The 22,662-nt window shown below is 43.2% G+C and overlaps 1 protein-coding gene across 1 annotated transcript in view; it reads left to right on the top strand.

The window, feature by feature from the left end:
- LOC112256032 (X-linked interleukin-1 receptor accessory protein-like 2) overlaps window positions 1-22,662 on the top strand; it is a 424,604-nt gene that overhangs the window by 354,864 nt on the left and 47,078 nt on the right. The window contains exons 7-8 of the mRNA XM_024428971.2: window positions 11,827-11,956; window positions 20,879-21,024. Of these exons, the coding sequence (XP_024284739.1) occupies window positions 11,827-11,956; window positions 20,879-21,024 (276 nt within the window). The remainder of the gene's footprint in view (window positions 1-11,826; window positions 11,957-20,878; window positions 21,025-22,662) is intronic.

Here is a 22,662-nt window from a genome sequence, read left to right as displayed (position 1 = left end):
TAATTGTAGTGTGTGCAGTACTCTATATATATTTTGTACCAATTGAGAACTTTGGTCTAATTCCCTTAGATCTGGATCTACTCTGGAAAATAATTATTTTTGTATTTTTGGGGTTTACTGCCAGGGCCCAAGTCTGGCACTACTGTTCTAATTGCTCCAGGCTCTGCTGTAGGCCATGTGATGTAGGTGACAGCAGACACAGGTAATCTACCAAGAGCAGCCATTTAACCTCTGAATTGTGGAGAATAACACCAGGGGCTGAGGATTTTTCTAGAATAGTGGTCAATTCTTTGGTGTAAATATTGAAGAGTGCAGGACTGAGATTGCAACCCTGACGAAGGCCCCGCCCCTGGTTAAAGAATTATGTTATTTTCTTGCCAATTTTGATGCTGCACATATTGCCAGTATACATTGATTTAATTACAGTATGTCATATGTTTTACTCCCTACACCACTTTCAATAACGTTGTAGAACAGTCCTGTATGTCAAATAGAATCAAATGCTTTTTGGAAGTCGATAAAGGAAGCATACATTTTGGTATTATTTTGGTGGACACGTTTATCTATCAGGGTGTGTAGGGTGTAAATATGATCGGTCGTGTGGTGTTTTGGTATAAATACAATTTGGCTTTTACTCAAGACATTGTGCTTATTAAGGAAGTTTAGAACATTTACATTTATAATACTACAGAAAACTCTCTCTCTGTCTCTGTCTCTGTCTCTGTCTCTGTCTCTGTCTCTCTGTCTCTGTGTGTGGGTTATTTTATGAGCTAGGAGAATCTGGGCCAAGTAATGCTGTGAGTAATTGTTTTTGGGCAAAATCATTTTACTTCTGCAGAAACTCTCTGTAGTAACATATCCACATATTAATCTTAAACCAATGTTTATTTCTCATGATTTTACATATTATATTAATATGTATTACATGACTAGGATGATTCATCTCGTTCGTTAAACGATATCCTATTCCTTAGATGTGCTGTTTCGTCCTGCAACCTCAACTAATATTCCCTTTTCCAGGATTTTTGTTTTTCAAAAAGTTTATTAACCGATTGTATGAACAAACATCTCCAAATTCCTGAGAGGATTTTCCCATTTAATTTCCTCCTATGTGTCAGAACAATTATGCTAATGAGACTTGTTAGTGGTGAAAATTACCCCGTTGTCTGTCTGTGGGGCTGTCTCGTCTAGTGTGGGTGAGAGCTGGGTGAGCTCGGTGAGAGCTGGGTGAGAGCTGGGTGAGTTATTCTCTAGTAGACTCTGTGTGGAGGATGAGGAGTCAGATTCCGACCGAGGCAGATGTTGATTTCAGCCAAATCCTGCAGAACTGATTGTGATAGCATAGCATGCGGATGGGAGGATGATACTGCTGGGATGAGTCTATTGCTCTGAGCAGTGCATTTTGCTGCTGGCTGCTTTCATGTTTGTCTTTGGGTGTTATCAGCTAATCAATAGCCCTAAGTGAGCAGAAGCACATCGTGCTGCCTGTTAAGAGAGAGACCAAAACAACATTTTGGATTACTATGTCAAAGTCAATATGAGTTATCTTACTCACCCCTTTCATCTGGAAAAAGAGCTACCGCAGCTTTAATGAACAACTCTACGTGCATTCTCCTATAGTTAAATATACCTCCTAGTTTAAAAAATACTAAGTGTACCAAAGTCCATTCTGTTACTTTGTTTCTGTTAATGTGTTATGGATCCAATGGTCCCGGTTTCAAACAGGCAGCCATACAGGGAGCCACTGATCTCAGTTGTTTTTAGTCACCTGTCTGTCTGTCTGCATGGCCATTGCTCCTGTGACTGAACTAACTCAGTCACTCAGGTTCCTCATGGCCATCTGAGGGCTCAGGGCTAGGAAGGCCGAGTGGTTCACCATTCTCCCCGGCCATGCCCACCACATGCCAGCAGTACACCCAGCCCTGAGCCCTCTGACTAATAAAGTTTGCTCTCCTCCCCAATGGACTACTATCCCCCACATGCCTGTTTATTTAGAAATGTCTCTGAATAGGGTTTCTGAATGCCAGCAATTCCATGATGTATTACTTTCAGCTAACTGCTCTGATAAGCACAGGGCTTCTTAGAAAATAAATTAAGAGATTACAGTGGTACTGTCAGGTAAAGGGAACTCTGATAGCATCCAAACTGGCACCCTGTTCCCTATATAATGCACTACTTTTGACCAGAGCCCAATGGGCCCTTGCCAATAGTGCACTACATAGGGGAATAGGGTGCTATTTGGGACGTAACCCCTCTCTCTCTCTGGATGGCGGTGCTGCCTGAGTTCCATTTTCATTTGAAAGGATGAGGTCATTTGATGTTCCCTCCATCAGCTCATTACTGTTACATTATGTATCCTCCACCTCCATTATTTAGGTACAGTTAGAGATTAGCCTCCATTACGGTACAGTTAGAGATAGCAGCCTCCATTAAGGTACAGTTAGATATAACAGCCTCCATTACGATACAGTTAGAGATAGCAGCCTCCATTAAAGTACAGTTAGATATAACAGTCTTCATTACGGTACAGTTAGATATAACAGCCTTCATTACGGTACAGTTAGAGATAGCAGCCTCCATTAAAGTACAGTTAGAGATAGCAGCCTCCATTACGGTACAGTTAGAGATAGCAGCCTCCATTAAAGTACAGTTAGAGATAGCAGCCTCCATTAAGGTAGAGTTAGATATAACAGCCTTCAATACAGTACAGTTAGATATAACAGTCTTCATTACGGTACAGTTAGAGATAGCAGCCTCCATTAAAGTACAGTTAGAGATAGCAGCCTCCATTAAGGTAGAGTTAGATATAACAGCCTTCAATACAGTACAGTTAGATATAACAGTCTTCATTAAGGTACAGTTAGAGATAGCAGCCGTCAATGAGGTAGAGTTAGATATAACAGCCTTCATTACGGTACAGTTAGAGATAGCAGCCTTCATTAAGGTACAGTTATAGATAGGTAGAAGCAGCCTCCATTAAAATACAGTTAGATATAACAGCCTTCATTACGGTACAGTTAGAGATAGCAGCCTTCATTAAGGTACAGTTATAGATAGCAGTTAAGGTACAGTTAGAGATAGCAGCCTTCATTAAGGTACAGTTATAGATAGCAGCCTTCATTAAGGTACAGATTTAGATAGCAGCCTTCATTAAGGTACAGTTAGAGATAGGTGGAAGCAGCCATGCAAACAGAGACACACAGGTTCTGTGTATTGATACAGACAGACAAAGGTTGATCGTCAACTCAATATGGACGTCACCCAAAACACACTGGCTTGCATCCCAAATGGCATCCTATTCCCGTTTATAGTTCACTACTTTTGACCAGATGGGCCATTACTAACACAAGTGGCCCACTTGATATCCTAACACAGCTCTTCTCCTCTATAACTCTATCCAGGCCAAGTGGCCCTCTATTCTAATCACAGCTAATTAAAGATGATTAGTTTGCAGAGACGGTCCCCGTAGGCCGAGGGTAAAGGAGCTGGGATTGTAAAGGTAGTGACAGACATGTCAGCCGGCGGCGGGAAGGAGAGGAGGAGGAGAGGTAGAGCTGCTTACCATGCCGTTCTGATAGATCCAGGCCAATTAGGACTGTTGACTCGGCCACATCCCCACATCACCACTGTCAAACGCAGCCAAGGTCATCCCTGACATGACACTGCCTTACCTGGGCTGATAGATGGCAGGAGGAGCTAGTTTCACCCCTACGTTGCTATGATACCAATACCCCCCCCTTCTCCTCCTCTTACAGTACACCCACCAGCACCCATTCAGAGCCAATCGCAATGGTGCCCTTCATTTTCTGAACCACAATTCAATCCCCACCGCATAGCCAAAGTTAAACTGTTGGGGTCTAATGGGGAAAAAGGTATCCAGGCATTGAATTGCATGTACAGTATTGTGAGGTTGTTGTCACGAAAATGTCTGGGAATGGCATCCTGTAAAGCAGATTACAGTGTACCTGGGTGCATGTACAGTATGGTGGGTATATACACACAAATCATTCATTTCTCTCCAGTGGCTCTCTCTATATGGCAGACATTTTTCCTGTCTATATACTAAAAATGGAGGTAGAATGTTCAGTAAAGCTATCCCTAGTACCCCTCCATGAAAATACTACTCATATACCAAAGACATAATATAACTGATCAGCAGCTGTTCTACATCACAGTAGCCTTCAAAATAAAGGTTCCAGTTGGAACCAAATAAGGTTTTTCAGAGGAATGCCATAAGGGAACCATTTAAGGTTCTTAAGTCTTTACAGTGTTCATTTAACTCCTGAATCAACACTAGAAGTTATGACGGTTTACTCTGCTACCGCACAGCAAGCGTTACCAGAGTGCCAAGTCTAGGACCAAAAGGCTCCTCAACAGCTTCTACCCCCAAGCCATAAGACTGCTGAACAATTCATATATTCCCTTTTGTACACTGTTGCTACTCGCTGTTTGTTTGTTACCTATGTATACACTTCGCCCCCACCTACATGGACAGATTACCTCAACTAGCCCGTACCCCTGCACACTGACTCGGTACCGGTGCCCCCTGTATAAAGCCTTGTTATTCTTATTCTTATTGTGTTACTTTTTATTATTACTTTTTATTTTAGTCTACTTGGCAAATACTTTCTTCTTCTTGAACTGCACTGTTGGTTAAGGGCTCTTAAGTAAGCATTTCACTGTAAAGTCTACACTTGTTGTATTTGGCGCATGTGACAAATAAAGTTTGATTTGATTATAAATGTTACACTGCAAAATCAACACTAGTCAACACTGGTCAAGTTGCTGTGTGCTATAAAAAGGACAGATCAGCAGGTTTCCATACATTTCAAGGACCTTTTTGAATTCCAATGAAATGCAGATGCCACGTTAAGAACCCCCCCACTGGACTCAAAAGGTCCTTTATCGGGCAAGAGTTCTCCAAGGAACCCTAATAAGAGCTGAAAAAGAATGCCATGTATGCAGAGTGAAAACATTACAGTGAACATTATGTTTAACACTGAACCTGCTGTCTGTATGCACCGAGCAATGAAAAGGTCTGTCTTCATTTAACATGTAATGTGGCTAGAGACATTCAATTGGAAGTTAATATCTAATCATTATATTGATAGCAATGATTATGCAGATTGCAGTCCTCAACACATTGTATTAATGAGTCATCGTGTGGGAATTGGCGCCATCAGCGGGTGAAGTTAACAGAACCTTCACCCTCCCAGCCTACTCTCTTTCTCTGTGTGACTCCCCACTGCAAAATAAGGACTGGTTGTTACAGCGGTTCAATTTGAACAATAATTGAATGTAAATAATTATTGCAAAGGGAGAAAAGAGAATTTAACAATGCCCCCCCTCTCTCTCTCACACACACACACACATTATCGACTGGAATATTGGTATGTCAGGGCTACCTTAAGGGGCGAATTAGACCTTTTTTTAAAATCTGGAATGTTTTTTTAAAAATATAATGTTTTGGTGAAGCTGTGTTTGCTTAGTTACCCGCTGTGCTTATGCTGTTCTGTGCTCATAGTGACCCATGCATGAGACATGGAATCATTCCACTAAAACTGTCTGGTTAGCTAGCTAACAAACATAGTGTGAAGATATATCCACAAATTCATTGTTTTACACAATATTTTATCATATTTGATGAGTTATTTGATCAAAGTTTTCCTTTACCAAAATGGATGACTTTTAGACATGTTGTTAGGATCCTAATGTCCATTCTAGAGTACTAATATACAGTATAATTCTATGAGGCAGACAGTCATCAGTGCAGCTGTACAGTATAAAGAGACTCATTTTGTAGTGGATATTGTTCTAGAATAGATGAACCAGTGTTAAAATAGTTTGATGTGTCTGTAATTATTGTGTGTTATGTTCTACAATAACTGATTAGGTCCTGGAGGATTTGTCCGGCGAGTTCTCGCCCTGTTACAGTTATTGAAATCATCAACCTTGTCTAGAATCACTCCATTTGCAAACATTTTCCAGGCACAACGCCCAGCCCCGATTAATTTATTATTAGGCTTTAACAGGGCACTCCCAAGGACTCAATTTAGCTAATGTGGTGGCAAAATATTAACCAAGGTGATTAGGAAGAGGCAACCATTGTGATCTTATCGATCTACTGCACGTTCTTAGTTCAAATATCTGAAATATCTGCTTTATGGTGGTAAAGATTGAAAAATATTGCAAATATAGTCATTCATTGCACACTTTTTGCCATACCATCAACATTATGGGATGTGATGTATGACTGTTCGATTTTTAGGAAGCTGCAGTTGAACATTTCTTCCCACACACTGACAGGACACAAGGACAGTGATTGGTTGGCAGCAGCACGTCATTCTTCAATCAACATTGTACTTCACAGTACTTTGCCACATCCACAATCTATCCACACCTCAATCCATACAATCAAATAAGTAGCATAAATGTGTAATCTACACTGATGATAAATTAATTGCGGGTCTTTTGCCAACAATGCAGTTAAAGATCATTTAAAAAAAATAGAAATAGTGAAATAAGGAATAAATACACTGTGAACAACAATAAGAAGTAAAAATAACATGGCTATATACAGGGAGTACCAGTACCATGTCTATGTGCCGGAGTATGAGGTAATTGAGTAGCTATGTACAGTATATATAGGTAGGGGTAAAGTGACTAGGCAACAGGATAGATAATAAACATCATTAACCGTTTATCTATCCTGTTGCCTAGTCACTTTACCTCTACCTATGTGGTGAGTGTGAAAGTCTGTCCAGGGCCTGGGCTCCAGGGGCCCCCATTGATTTTGTTAGTCATTCTCACTCAAATCATATTAACATTGCATCTGTCATGACAGGAAATTAGCTTTAAAACTACAAAAAAGTATCTCCGCCAAAAGGCATAATGGATTGAATTGCAGGAAAATTGTAAAACTGCAAAACAATTAGCTATGTCCCATGAAAAAAATGAGTAGAATTGCATGAAATTTGTTATAAAATTGCAACAAAATAAATATTAGTCCAATAGCAAAACTTGCTTTAAAACTGCAAGATTTTCTCTATTCCCCATGGCAAAATGTGTAGAATTGCAGGAAATGTACTTTTAAAATGTGTTTTCCTCTCTCTGCCGTCAAGAGGGGGTCACTACAACATTTTGCTGCAAGGTGGGGGGGGCAAACCAAATCTTGCTTAGGGCCCCAGAAGGCTAAAGCCGGCCCTGCGGGTAGCCATTTGATTAGCTATTTAGCAGCCTTGATTAGGTCTCAGATATAGCTCTTTCCTCTGGCTGTTGTTTCCCCCTCAGGCAAATAAATGTCATTTCAATAATGGTATAAGTAACTAATCATCTCACTCCTTGTGTGTAAGTGCCAGTGATCAGATCGCACTGAGTGATGGGTTAACTGCTGGCGTCCATCACCAGAACCCACTGAGTGATGGGTTAACTGCTGGCGTCCATCACCAGAACCCACTGAGTGATGGGTTCACTGCTGGGGTCCATCACCAGAACCCACTGAGTGATGGGTTCACTGCTGGCTTCCATCACCAGAACCCACTGAGTGATGGGTTCACTGCTGGGGTCCATCACCAGAACCCACTGAGTGATGGGTTCACTGCTGGCTTCCATCACCAGAATCCACTGAGGAATGGGTTCAATGCTGGGGTCCATCACTAGAACCCACTGAGTGATGGGTTCACTGCTGGGGTCCCATTCATCCTCTTTAACTGGCTTGATTCTTTCTAACTCTCCTATTTTAAAACCGCTCTGAAATGTTTCCTCTAATGGCAGTGAGAGGCTCAATTCCAAACGGGGCCATTTTGAACACAGGATGACAGGATTCTTTATGGTCTTTGTAAGTAAAGTTGTTGAGGAGTCAAAGGGTCCTTTCATAAGTATTTGCATTTAATCAGCACATTGGAAGGTACAGGAGATCTGGAGATCTGGGGACCCCTCTTTTTACGCTGCTGCTACTCTGTTTTTTCATATATGCATAGTCACTTTAACTATACATTCATGTACATACTACCTAAATTGGGCCAACCAACCAGTGCTCCCACACATTGGCTAACCGGGCTATCTGCACTGTGTCCCGCCAACCACCACCCGCCAACCCCTCTTTTACACTACTGCTACTCTCTGTTCATCATATATGCATAGTCACTTTAACCATATGTACATACTACCTCAATCAGCCTGACTAACCAGTGTCTGTATGTAGCCTCGCTACTTTTATAGCCTCACTACTGTATATAGCCTGTCTTTTTACTGTTGTTTTATTTCTTTACTTAGCTATTGTTCACCTAACATCTTTTTGCACTATTGGTTAGAGCCTGTAAGTAAGCAAGGTCTACACCTGTTGTATTCGGCGCATGTGATAAATAAACTTTGATTTGATTTGAAAATGAAGTGGCTTTGTCCACCTGGAAAGATTGCCAGACATAGAGGCATCATTCCCATGTGACAATACCAGGGGAAGTCACCTCCTCATAGCAAAACAGGTAGTGTGGAGGGTAAAAGCTCTTTGCTTTTTTCCTCTTCAATTAGTTAACGACTACCAGAACCCACTGGATTCTCCAATTACACTGAATGAACTACAGGACAAAATATAAACTCTCCTACCCAAAAAGGCCTGTGGTGTTGATGGGATCCTAAATAAAATAATAAAATATATAGACAACAAATTCCAGTTGCATATACTTAAACTCTTTAACATCATCCTCAGCTCTGGCATCTTCCCCAATATTTTTAACCAAGGACTGATCACCCCAATCCACAAAAGTGGAGACAAATTTCACCCCAATAACTACCATGAGATATGCGTCAACAGCAACCTTGGAAAAATCCACTACATTATCATTAACAGCAGACTCATACATTTCCTCAGTGAAAGCAATGTACTGAGCAACTGTCAAATTAGCTTTTTACCAAATTACCGTATGACAAACCACATTCACCCTGCACACCCTAATTGACCAAAAAGACAAAGGTAAAGTCTTCTCATGCTTTGATTTAAAAAAGCCTTTGACTCGATTTGGCATGAGAGTCTGCTATACAAATGAATGGAAAGTGGTATATTGGGGGAAAAACATACAACATTATAAAATCCATGTACACAAACAAGTGTGCGGTTACAATGGGAAAACAACTATTTCTTTCCACAGGACCATGGGGTGAGATAGGGATTGTAATGGGTGCGTGTTGGTGGCAGGGAAGTCAGGTGCAGGAGAACGAACTTGGTAAAAACGAGTTGTTTATTAAATGCTGATAAAACTCCAAAAACCAAAATGTACAAAATAACAAAAGTGGGTACAAAACCCGTCGCACACCAACATAAAACATGCACATCACATACAAACAAACAAACAATCTCCGACAAGGACATAAGGGGAAACAGAGGGTTAAATACACAACATCTAATTGATGGGATTGGAACCAGGTGTGAAAGATGACAAGACAAAACCAATGGAAAATGGATCAGTGATGGCTAGAAGGCCGCTGATGTCGACCGCCGAACACCGCCCGAACAAGGAGAGGGACCGACTTTGGCGGAAGTCGTGACAGGGATGCAGTTTGAGCCCTAATCTCTTCAACATATAGCAAAAATATCCTCTGTGTACAACGTAAAACAAATACTGCATGCAGAGCGGAATTAGGCCAATACCCTCTAATTATCCAAATCTAGAAAATAACCGTTCAATTCTACAACCACCTAAAAGGAAGTGATTCCCAAACCTTCCATGACAAAGCCATCACCTACAGAGCGATGAACCTGGAGAAGAGTCCCCTAAGCAAGCTGGTCTTGGGGCTCTGTTCACAAACACAAACAGACTCCACAGAGCCCAAGGACAGCAACACAACTAGGCCCAACCAAATCATGAGAAAACTAAAAAATAATTACTTAACACATTGAAAAGAATTAACAAAAGAACAGCAACCTAGAATGCTATTTGGCCCTAAACAGAGAGTACACAGTGGCAGAATACCTGCCCACTGTGACTGACCCAAACTTAAGGAAAGCTTTGACTGTGTACAGACTCAGTGAGCATAGCCTTGCTATTGAGAAAGGCTGCCATAGGCTATCAAGAGAATACCGGCTATGTGCGCACTACCCACAAAATGAGGTGGAAACTGAGCTGCACTTCTTTCAAATGTATGACCATAATAGACACATATTTCCCTCAGATTACACAATCAAACCCAATTTTGATAAACTTCCATATCTACTGGGTGAAATACCACAGTGTGCCATCATAGCAGCAAGATTTGTAACCAACAAGAAAAGGGTAACCAGTGAAGAACTGTAACGATTTGCACTGAGAGTCGGGAAGCTCATTCAGGGAGTGAGTGTTTTAATAAATAAACGCAACACTAAACAAGAAACACGAACAACGCACAGACTTAACACTGGAACAGAAACAATAATGCCTGGGGAAGGAAACAAAGGGAGTGACATATATATAGGGAATGTAATCAGGGAGGTGATGGAGTCCAGGTGAGTCTGATGATGCGCAGGTGCACGTAATGATGGTAACAGGTGTGTGCCATAACAAGCAGCCTGGTGACCTAGAGGCCGGAGAGGGAGCACACGTGACAAGAATAAACCCATATTTTGTACTTTAACTATTTTCACGTCGTTACAACAGCGTATATAGACATAATATAACATTTGAAATGTCTTTGTTCTTATGGAACTTTTGTGAGTGTAATGTTTACTGTTAATTTGTATTGTTCATTTCACTTTTGTTTTTTATCTACTTCACTTGCCTTGGCATGTAAACATATGTTTCCCATGCCAATAAAGCCATTGAATTGAGAGAGAGAGACAGAGTGAGAGAGAGAGAGAGAGAGAGAGAGAGTGAAACAGGTTCACTGGCACTTAATTATATTATTTGATTTACATAATCATCAGCAAATGAAAAAAGTGGGCAAGAGGCGGGTTTTTAAGAGTATTGTTTTTGAGAGTTGTTTATCGTTACAGTCTCCGTTAACGACAGGTTCCAGACAGCTGCACAGATCATACGTCTCCAGCCCTCTCTCGGAGCTGACAGCTCTACAGCACAAAGTCATGTTGATTCCGATGTTTATCCAAACGGCTCGACGTGTGAACGCTTTTACTACCTTGTAAGACCTTCGGAGCCATCTGCAAAGACTAACCTGCCACACCTCATTAGCCCATACCCCTGTGAACATGGGAAGAGCAAACACACTCACACAAACACACACACACACACACACACTCTGCTGCCAAAAACACATTTTTTAAATCCAAAGTGATGCTTCCTCAAACAACCTGGGGGAGTGGAGGAGAACGATGGGGGGTGGCAGAAGGGGTCACTTGTTTCTTGGATCATCACAGTAATCCTAGCCTTTGATTTCTGGAGATGCCGGACTGGCAGGCATTACTGTAGCTTGTCATACGCGTGGTGTTTGGAACCAACCAACTGACTTGTTTGGCCCTGTGTGTCTGTAGAGACCCCTGGGCTGGCTGGATGCAGCAGATTTTTCCCTGTGATGCCAGGGGGCACCTAGCCTGCACTCAATAAGCAAAGCATTTACAGGACCCCACCTTATTACACACTCAGCCTAGGATGTTGTGGACCCACCACCATGTTGGGCCAAGATGGGGCATGATGGTGTGTTATTTGAAATGGGCAGTCGTTTTAGTTGACAGTGTTGTTCAAAGGAGTTTGTGATAGAGCTTGGAGCGTGTGTGTGTGTGTGTGTGTGTGTGCACTTATGTGTCTGTGTATACATGTGTATGTGTGACTGCCAGTGGGTTCTTTTCTCAGTTCTCTCAGGTAAATGTGCGCTTGTCAAATGTTGCCTTCTTTGTCATTTCAGGTATGCCCCTCAGTCTAGACTGTAAGGCCTTCTTTGGCTACAGCGGGGAGTCTAGACATATCATCTACTGGATGAAGGGGGAGAAGTTTGTGGAGGAGCTGGCAGGTCACATTAAAGAAAGTGAAGTCAGGTACTGTATATAATCTATCACTGCAAACTTTTCCTCTTTCTCTGTTTCTGATCGTGGAAGTGTCTAGTTTCTGGTTATATACAGAAACCAGTGTGGATGTGACTGACACTAGCATATTATGCCCATTAGGGTTGTGGAGTAATGTCTTGTGGGTCTGAAAAATCATCCGGCTTCATTAGGAGTGTGATGTTCCACTGCCACATCCTGTGCTGTCCACTGTGACTGACAGCATAATACCTCCATCAGCGGGAGGGGATTTCTGTTTCGATATCAGCTCCAGGATTTGTACTACAGTCTAAATGGACAGAGGGGAAATTCCTCATGCACACAATGAGAAACTAATCACGTAACAATTTAATTCAGGGTAAATCCGGGCTTGTTGGAAGTAGCAGACTGCTACTTCTGAAAGATGATAAGATTTCATCCTCTTGTTGGAAAGCTAGTAATTACCACATAAAGCTAGTAATTACCACATAAAGCTAGTAATTACCATATAAAGCAAGTTATTACCACATAAAGCACGTACAGTAATTACCATATAAATCTAGTAATTACCACATAAAGCTAGTAATTACCACATAAAGCTAGTAATTACCACATAGCTGTCATGCAAATGTAACCGCTCCTATCAAATGACAAATAATTGTCTCAACTTCCCAGTCTAGAGTAGCCAGTAGCATCTTCTACCCAGTAGCCAGTAGCATCTTCTGCCCAGTAGCATGTGGCATCACCTCCCCATTATCCATTAGCATCACCTCCCCAGTAGCCAGTAGCATCACTTCCCCAGTAGCCAGTAGCATCACTTCCCCAGTAGCCAGTAGCATAACCTCCCCAGGGGCCAGTAGCATAATCTCCCCAGTAGCTAGTAGCAATACCACCCCAGCCTGGAGTATCCAGTAGCATCACCTCCCCAGTAGCCAGTAGCATCAACTCCCCAGCCTGGAGTAGCCAGTAGCATCATCTCACCAGCCTGGAGTAGCCAGTAGCATCATCTCACCAGCCTGGAGTAGGCAGTAGCATCATCTCACCAGCCTGGAGTAGGCAGTAGTATCAACTCCCCAGCCTGGAGTAGCCAGTAGCATCAACTCCCCAGCCTGGAGTAGCCAGTAGAATCATCTCACCAGCCTGGAGTAAGCAGTAGCATCATCTCACCAGCCTGGAGTAGGCAGTAGCATCATCTCACCAGCCTGGAGTAGGCAGTAGCATCATCTCACCAGCCTGGAGTAGCCAGTAGTGTATTAAAGTAATAAAGTACACAATGGATTTCAAAACCACTGAACTGACTCCACACCAGAACCCACCACTCCAATTCTAACTCTACTATCTACTGCTGGAGGTATTCAGGCAATCATCAAGTTTGCAGACAACACAACAGTAGTGGATACTTGTCACTTTAATAATGTTTACATATTTTGCATTACTCATCTCAAATGTATATACTGTATTCTATTCTATTCTATTCTACTGTATCTTAGTCTATGTTGCTCTGACATTGCTTGTCCAAATATTTATATATTCTTAATTCTATTCCTTTACTTTGGATTTGTTGTGAAATTGTTCAATATTACTTGTCAAATATTACTGCACTGTTGGAGCTAGAAACACAAGCATTTTGCTACACCTGCAATAACATCTGCTAAACACGTGTATGTGAGCAATAAAATTAGATTTGCTACAAGTTCAGACAGCTGACTAGATTATTTAAATGTTTTGCTGACATGGCTAATTAAGTAACTGTCAGTGACTGACATAACAAGAGAAAAATTACTGATGCACAGCCAAATTTCAAACGTTCTGTTGATCTACTATTCAACTGACCCCGAACTGAGTTCCTAGGTTGGGGACCCCCTAGCAGCTTGAGGCCCTAAGTGACCACTTATGCCTAGAGCCGCCCCACCAGCACATGGCCAAACCAAAACCAACCAATGTCTCTCTCTCTCTCTCGCCAACAAAACGAGGCTGGATGTCTCTACAGTTGTGCAGATGAGATGGGAAAGTGACTGAAATTAACTAAGAAAAGCAGATATTATCACATGAATGGCTAGAGGCGGAGATATAGAGATACTGTACAGAGCAGAGAGGAGTTATTTGTTCACAGGCAGACTGGAATTTTCTTTCTGCACAATTGGTGAACAGCCAAGAATGATGACTAAGAAGGGAGAGGGGAAAAGGCTACTTATTTAAGAGGCTCTAATAACCCTATGAACAAAGGAGGTGCCAGTTTTCAGTAGAAATATGTCTGAGATTTCATACAAAGAAGTCTAGGTCAGGTTAGTGCAGTAAGATACTCTGACCCAGTTTCTCTCAATGCTCCTGGTGGACTAATGCAATCTGAGAGAGAGGCAGATCTGGCTCTCAAGAGAAGACAGGCTGTGTGCACAATGCCTGCAAAATGAGGTGGAAACTGAGCTGCACTTCCTAACCTCCTGCCCAATGTATGACCATATTAGAGACACACATTTCCCTCAGATTACACAGATCCACAAAGAATTCGAAAACAAATCCAATATTGATCAACTCCCATATCTACTGGGTGAAATACCACACTGTGTGTCATCACAGCAGCAAGATTTGTGACCTGTTGCCACAAGAAAAGGGCAACCAGTGAAGAACAAACACCATTGTAAATACAACCCATATTTATGTTTTTCAAAAAGAAAGGAGGACCAAGGCACTCTTCATATAATTAATTTAAATGCCTTTATTAGTATGGCGTGTTCAATAGAAACGTTTTTTTTAAACCGACGCGTTTCGGCTGCATGGCCTTCGTCAGGGAGTACAAAAAAAAGGAATACAAGGTCCTCTTTTAAACAGCTTATCAATTAGCCCTAATTGGAAGAGGGAGAGGTTACAAAATTGATTGGACACACCTAGTAAGCAATACTATACACATTGAAATACTGTAGCTATGTTATGATAAAAATACAACTCAACTCGAAGTATCAGAACACTAAAAGGTAGTTGTAACCTTAAATATGACTGGGAGAAGTGTCAAGAATAAGAAAGCTAAATATTCCATAGTCCACTAGAACACAGCAAAACATGAACAACAACAGTCTAACCATAGCTGAGGGCAATAGAGCTAGAAGACATCACGACCCTACAGGAAGGGTGAGAAATCCATATCTTCATTTAAACCAGGGTATTTAGTGGCCTGTAGTTTGTAAATCCAAAAACTTTCCCTTTGGTTTAACTGTTTAAGACGGTCCCCTTTTCTAATAGAGGCCGGAATATGATCAATACCCATAGCTTGTAGGGAGGCAGGGTTGCCATGGTGTAGGGACTTGTAGTGCCTTGCCATGGGGTAGTCTACATTGCCTACCCGTATGGCGTACTTGTGTTCCGCTAAGCGGTCTTGAAGGCGGTCTTGAAGCCATAAACTTTAAGAGATGTCCTACCCTAAATGACAAATTAGTCCACAGTTATCTTCCGGGTGACTCTCAAAAAACTTGTCTTGACCACAAACCCAAGGGCTCTTTTAAATGTAACCATTGCAACCATTGCAGAAATATTGCACAGAATAAGTATTTTGTTGACACAGCTTCCTAAATGGAGTATTACGTCAAGCATTTCATTAACTGTAAAACCACTCATGTCATCTATAGATTGGAATGTCCACAGTGCAAGGTGTTCTAGATTGGACGGACAAAGAGATGCCTTCAAGACCGCTTAGCGGAACACAAGTACGCCATACGGGTAGGCAATGAAGACTAACCCATGGCAAGGCACTACAAGTCCCTACACCATGGCAACATGGCAACCATGGCAACATGGCAACCCTGCCTCCCTACAAGCTATGTGTATTGATCGTGTTCCGGCCTCTATTAGAAAAGGGGACCGTCTTAAACAATTAAACCAAAGGGAACGTTTTGGGATTTACAAACTACAGGCCACTAAATACTCTGGTTTAAATGAAGATATGGATTTCTCACCCTTCCTGTAGGGTTGTGATGGGTCCATTTGCTGTCATCTAGTGGACATTTTGCTCTATTGCCCTCAGCTATGGTTAGACTGTTGTTGTTCATGTTTTGCTGTGTTCTAGTGGACTATGGAATATATTGCTTTCTTATTCTTGACAATTCTCCCGGTCATATTTAAGGTTAGAACTACCTTTCTAAGTGTTCTGATACTTCTAGTTTGGAGTTGTATTTTTATCATAACATAGCTACAGTATTTCAATGTGTATAGTATTGCTTACTAGGTGTGTCCAATCAATTGTGTAACCACTCCCTCTTTCAATTAGGGCTAATTGATAAGCTGTTTAAAAGAGGCCATGCAGCCGAAACGCGTCGGTTTAAAAAAATCTTTGTTTCTATTGAACATGCCATACTAACAAAGGCATTTTAATCAATTATATGAAGAGTGTTTTGGTCCTCCTTTCTTTTTGTTGACCAATTTACCCCTTTTACCAAAGAGCACCTTCTATCTACCAAAATGTACTATTGTGTACCTTGGTAGCGCTTTCCTTCCTCCTCTTTCCATATGTTTTTTTATTTTCCCTTTTGTACTTTAACTATTTGCACGTTGTTACAACACTGTATATAGATATAATATGACATTTGAAATGCCTCATTTGAAACGTATGTGAGTGTAATGTTTACTGTTAATTTGTATTGTTTATTATCTACTTCACTTGTTTTGGCAATGTCAACATATGCCAATAAAGCCCTTGAATTAAAAATTGAAATTGAGAGGGAGAAAGAGCTGGAGAGAAAGAAAGAGGAAGAGAGAAATGGACTGTGTGCATATTGTGTGTTTGTGGGCGTGTATGTGTGTCTGTCTGTCTGTGTGTTTGTGATGGTCCAAGTGAACATATGCGTGTGCCTGACTATACATATTCTCTTCTGATGGGGAATTTTAGCAAGTAGCTCATCATTCAGAATGACCTCTATCACAAATCGCCACATCACATCAGTCCTTCTCAGTGGCATTGCAAAGACCTGCTCTTTATTTTCATTTGGAGGTTTTGAAGTGCTCTTGTGGGGGAGAGTTTACACGCCTCTGCGCTGGTTTTGTTTTCTTCCAGCCGAGCCACTAATGATGTATTACGCCTTCCTCTCACTTCTAGAACTGCGTCCTCCTTCCTAGCGTGGAGGTACAGCATTATCCTTCCTAACGTGGATGTACCGCATTATCCTTCCTGGCGTGGCTGTACAGCATTATCCTTCCTGGTGTGAAGGTGCAGCATTATACTTTCGGGCGTGGATGTACAGCATTATCCTTTCTGGTGTGGATGTGCGGCATTATCCTTCCTGGTGTGGGTGTACAGCATTATCCTTACTCAAATTTAGAATGGAGCCGGAGGGGATGGCTGACATTTTACGGGCTCCTAACCAACTGTACTATTTGTGTGTTTTTCACATTGTTTGTAACTTATTTTGTACATAAGGTTGCTGCTACCGTCTCTTATGACCGAAAATAACTTCTGGATATCAGAACAGTGATTACTCACCTCTAACTGGATTAAGATTTTTGTCTGACGCAAAAGATATGCTGCTTTTCTGAGACCTGGCCCAAATCCCTGTCATTCGTGTGAAGAAAAGACGGAAATACAGGGGAGATTGGGGTGCCTTGTGAAAATTTGTCGGTGAGTGGGTAACCTGCCTATACCATCCGTTCTATTGGCCAATGTGCAATCACTGGAAAATAAACTGGATGATGAATAAACTGGACTATCCTACTGTCATGACGTTGGCTTGATGGGGGAGGTTTATGACCCCCCATAAATACCTTTCTCCCTTTCCTCTCTCTTGACTACAGAAGGACTCTTGAATAGCCTTTGTTAAACATATAGAGTCTGGGAACATCAAAAGGTGGGGGAAAAGGAACCATATTTCGGTAATCCAACCAGCTGAAAATATGTGTTGGTACTCAATGAATATGATGCCTGATCAGTTGGCATCTGAGACATTATGACTGATGAAAGGACGACATAAACTGTATCTTGGAAAGTCTACACATTCTAGATTCACATGGAATTGTTGTGCAATTTAAATGTTTAAATATGAAAGTATTTGTGAAAAGATTAAATGTAATTTTAGCTTCCAAATGAGAGAATTGGGTTTTCATAAGGTTAAAGCTCTGCTCATTCAGTGGCCCGGCCATGTGAAGAGACATTGGTTGTAAACTATGAAACACGCCCTTCTCTCCCCTCCTATATAAAGCCCTTGACAAAAAATGTAACTTTCTGTTCCGATGACATTAGGGCGACAGTCCTATGTTGAAAGTGTTCAGATAATAAGCTGTTCATAGCCGTCTATTTACCAACACAAACCGATGCTGGCACGAAGACTGCACTCAACTAGCTGTATAAGGCCATAAGCAAACAAGAAAATGCTCATCCAGAAGCGACACTCCTAGTGGCCAGGGACTTTAATGCAGGCAAACTTAAATCCGTTTTACCTCATTTCTACCAGCATGTCACGTGCAACCAGAGGGAAAAAAACTCCAGATCACCTATACTCCACACACAGAGGCGCATACAAAGCTCTCCCTCGCCCTCCATTTGGCAAATCTGACCATAATTATATCCTCCTGATTCCTGCTTACAAGCAAAAACTAAAGCAGGAAGTACCAGTGACTCGCTCAATACGGAAGTGGTCATATGACGTGGATGCTACGCTACAGGACTGTTTTGCTAGCACAGACTGAAATATGTTCCAGGATTCAGCCAATGGCATTGAGGAGTATACCACCTCAGTCACCGGCTTCATCAATAAGTTTATTGACGATGTCGTCCCCACAGTGACCGTATGTACATATCCCAACAGAAACAGACAAACAAGACATCCAACATAGAATGCCCACTCAGATCACACCCTGACCGAACAAACATAGAACATACAAAGCAAACTATGGTCAGGGTGTGACAGTACCCCCGCCCCCAAGGTGCGGACTCCGGCCACTGGGTGGGCATCTGGGTGGCGGCTCTGGTGCTGGACGTGGCCCCCACTTCACCATAGTCTTAGTCCGCCCCATTGTCCGCTTTCGTGGCCTCCTAACCACGGCGACCCTTCTAAATGAACCCACTGGACTGAGGGGCAGCTCGGGACAGAGGGGCAGCTCGGGACAGACTGACGACTCTGGCAGATCCTGGCTGAATGGCGGCCCTGGCAGATCATGGCTGATGGGCGGCACTGGCGGATCCTGGCTGACTGGCGGCTCCTGGCTGACTGGCGGCACTGGTGGCTCCTGGCAGACTGGCGGCACTGGCGGCTCCTTGCAGACTGGCGGCACCTTGCAGACTGGCGGCACTGGCGGCTCAGGACAGACGGGAGACTCTGATGGCGCTGGGCAGACTGGAGACTCCGGCAGCGCTGGAGAGGAGGAAGGCTCCGGCAGCGCTGGACGGAGGAGCTCTGGCGCCTCTGGACTGGGGGGCAGAAGCTCTGGCAGCGCCGGACAGGCGGGAGACTCCGGCACCGCTGGAGAGGCGAGGCGCACTGTAGGCCTGGTGCGTGGTGCCGGCACTGGTGGTACTGGGCCGAGGACACACACCTCAGGGCGAGTGCGGGGAGCTGCCACCGGAGGGCTGATGCGTGGTGGTACCGGATAGACTGGACCGTGCAGGCGCACTGGAGCACTTGAGCACCGAGCCTGCCCAACCTTACCTGGTTAAATGCTCCCGGTCGCCCTGCCAGTGCGGTGAGGTGGAATAGCCCGCACTGGGCTATGCAGGCGAACCGGGGATACCGTGCGCAAGGCTGGTGCCATGTAAGCCGGCCCAAGGAGAAGCACTGGAGACCAGATGTGTAGAGCGGCTTCATGGCACTTGGCTCGATGCTCACTCTAGCCCGGCCGATACGCGGAGCTGGTATGTACCGCACCGGGCTATGCACCCGCACTGGGGACACTGTGCACTCCACCGCATAACACTGTGCCTGGCCGGTCTCTCTCGCCCTCTGGTAAGCACAGGAAGTTGGCGCAGGTCTCCTACCTGGCTTCGCCATACTTTCTGTGTGCCCCTCTCCAATACATTTTTGGGGCTGCCTCTCTGGCTTCCTTGCCAGCCGTGTTCCCTCATATCGCCGGCTGCCTCTGCTCTCCTAGCAGCCTCCACCTGTTCCCATGGAAGGCGATCCTTTCCCGCCAGGATCTCCTCCCAGGTGTAGCAACCCTTGCCGTCCAATACATCATCCCATGTCCATTCCTCCTTGCGCTGCTCCTGCTTCTGCTGCCTGTCACCACTCCGATTGGTCCTGTTGTGGTGGGTGATTCTGTCACGGCTTTCTTCTGTTGAAGGAGAGGCGGATCAAAACGCAGCGTGGTTATTTTGATACATCTTTAATAAAGATGACAATAGAACAATATACAAAAACAAGAACCGTGAAAAAAACGAAAACAGCCCTATCTGGTGTAACAAACACAAAGACAGGAACAATCACCCACAAAACCCAACACAAAACAGGCTACCTAAATATGGCTCCCAATCAGAGACAATGACTAACACCTGCCTCTGATTGAGAACCATATCAGGCCCAAACACAGAAACAGACAAACAAGACATCCAACATAGAATGCCCACTCAGATCACACCCTGACCAAACAAAACATAGAACATACAAAGCAAACTATGGTCAGGGTGTGACAATTATCCTTCCTAATATGGATGTACAGGTGTGGATGCCGCAATGTCTCCCTCCCCCCTCCCTGTGTGTGTGTGTGTGTGTGTGTGTGTGTGTGTGTTTGATCTCCAGCTTCACTGTAATGGGGAAAGAATCTCTGCCTAATGAGTATGACCTCTGCGCTGAACTCTTGTTAGCTGCATTGTGAAACCAGGGCCTGTCTCTGAAAACAGACCACTATATGAGGTGTGTCTCCACCCCCACTATGTCCCTCAGTGGTGACCTGTATACTCTGGGCTATGGTACCTCCCCTGAGATTCTTCTCTCTCCTCCCTCCTCCTCCTCTTCTTCTACACAGGGTGCTGAAGGAACACTTGGGGGAAAAGGAGGTGGAGCTGTCCTTAACCTTCGACGCGGTGGAGGAGACGGACTTGGGAAACTACACCTGCTATGTGGAGAACCACATTGGACGGAGGAGCGGAAGCGCCATCCTGCAGAAAAGAGGTAGGCCAGGCCTCAACACCACTGCTGTCTGCTGATAATACTGCTGTGACAGTAACACTTTAGGCAGACAGATTTATGGGTAATGTCTCCCTTGGGAGGGGTGCGGCGTCATGGCATAATACCCTTTGCCGACTTGGGCACTGACCAATTAGAACCCCAATTCTTCACTTGTCTAATACTCTGTGTCATGCTACAGTTGAAGTCGGAAATGTACATACAGCTTAGCTTTAGCCAAATACATTAAACTCAATTTTTCACAATTCCTGACATTTAATCCTTGTAAAAATTCCCTGTCGTAGGTCAGGTAGGATCACCACTTTATTTTAAGAATGTGAAATGTCAGAATAATAGTAGAGAGAATTATTTATTTCAGCTTTTATTTATTTCATCACATTCCCAGTGGGTCAAAAGTTTACATACACTATATTAGTATTTGGTAGCATTGCCTTTTAAATTGTTTAACTTGGGTCAAATGCTTCAGGTAGCCTTCTAGAAGCTTCCCACAATAAGTTGGGTAAATTTTGGTCCATTCCTCCTGACAGAGCTGGTGTAACTGAGTCAGGTTTGTAGGACTCCTTTCTCACACAAGCTTTTTCAGTTCTGCCCACACATTTTCTATTGGATTGAGGTCAGGGCTTTGTGATGGCCACAACTTTGTTGTCGTTAAGTCATTTTGCCACACCTTTGGAAGCATGCCTGGGGTCATTGTCCATTTGCGACCAAGCTTTAACTTCCTGACTGATGTCTTGAGATGTTGCTTCAATATATCCACATAATTTTCCTGCCTCATGATGCCATCTATGTTGTGAAGTGCACCAGACCCTCCTGCAGCAAAGCACCCCCACAACATGATGCTGCCACCCTCATGCTTCACGGTTGGGATGGTGTTCTTCGGCTTGCAAGCCTCCTTTTTCCTCCAAACATAACAATGGTCATTATCGTCAAACAGTTCTATTTTTGTTTCATCAGACCAGAGGACATTTCTCCAGAAAGTACGATCTTTATCCCCATGTGCAGTTGCAAACCATAGTCTGGCTTTTTTATGCTGGTTTTGGAGCAGTGGCTTCTTCCTTGCTGAGCGGCCTTTCAGGTTATGTCGATATAGGACTCGTTTTACTGTGGATATAGATACTTTTGGACCTGTTTCCTCCAGCATCTTCACAAGGTCCTTTGCTGTTGTTCTGGGATTGATTTGCACTTTTCACACCAAAGTACGTTCATTTCTAGGAGACAGAATGCATCTCCTTCCTGAGCGGTATGACGGCTGCGTGGTCCCATGGTGTTTATACTTGAGTAATATTGTTTGTACAGTTGAACGTTGTACCTTCAGGCATTTGGAAATTGCTCCCAAGGATGAACCAGACTTGTGGAGGTCTCAAAAAATAATTTTGAGGTCTTGGCTGATTTCTTTTGATTTTCCAATGATGTCAAGCAAAGAGGCACTAAGTTTGAAAGTAGGCCTTGAAATACATCCACAGGTACACCTCCAATTGACTCAAATGATGTCAATTAGCCTACCAGAAGCTTCTAAAGCCATGACATAATTTTCTGGAATTTCCCAAGCTGTTTAAAGGCACAGTCAACTGAGTGTATGTAAACTTCTGACCCACTGGGTGATACAGAAAAATAATCTGTTTG

This window comes from Oncorhynchus tshawytscha, linkage group LG08 (genome assembly GCF_018296145.1).
Source record: "Oncorhynchus tshawytscha isolate Ot180627B linkage group LG08, Otsh_v2.0, whole genome shotgun sequence".
Taxonomy (NCBI): Eukaryota; Metazoa; Chordata; class Actinopteri; order Salmoniformes; family Salmonidae; genus Oncorhynchus; species Oncorhynchus tshawytscha.
This window is presented reverse-complemented; position numbering and strand designations above follow the sequence as displayed.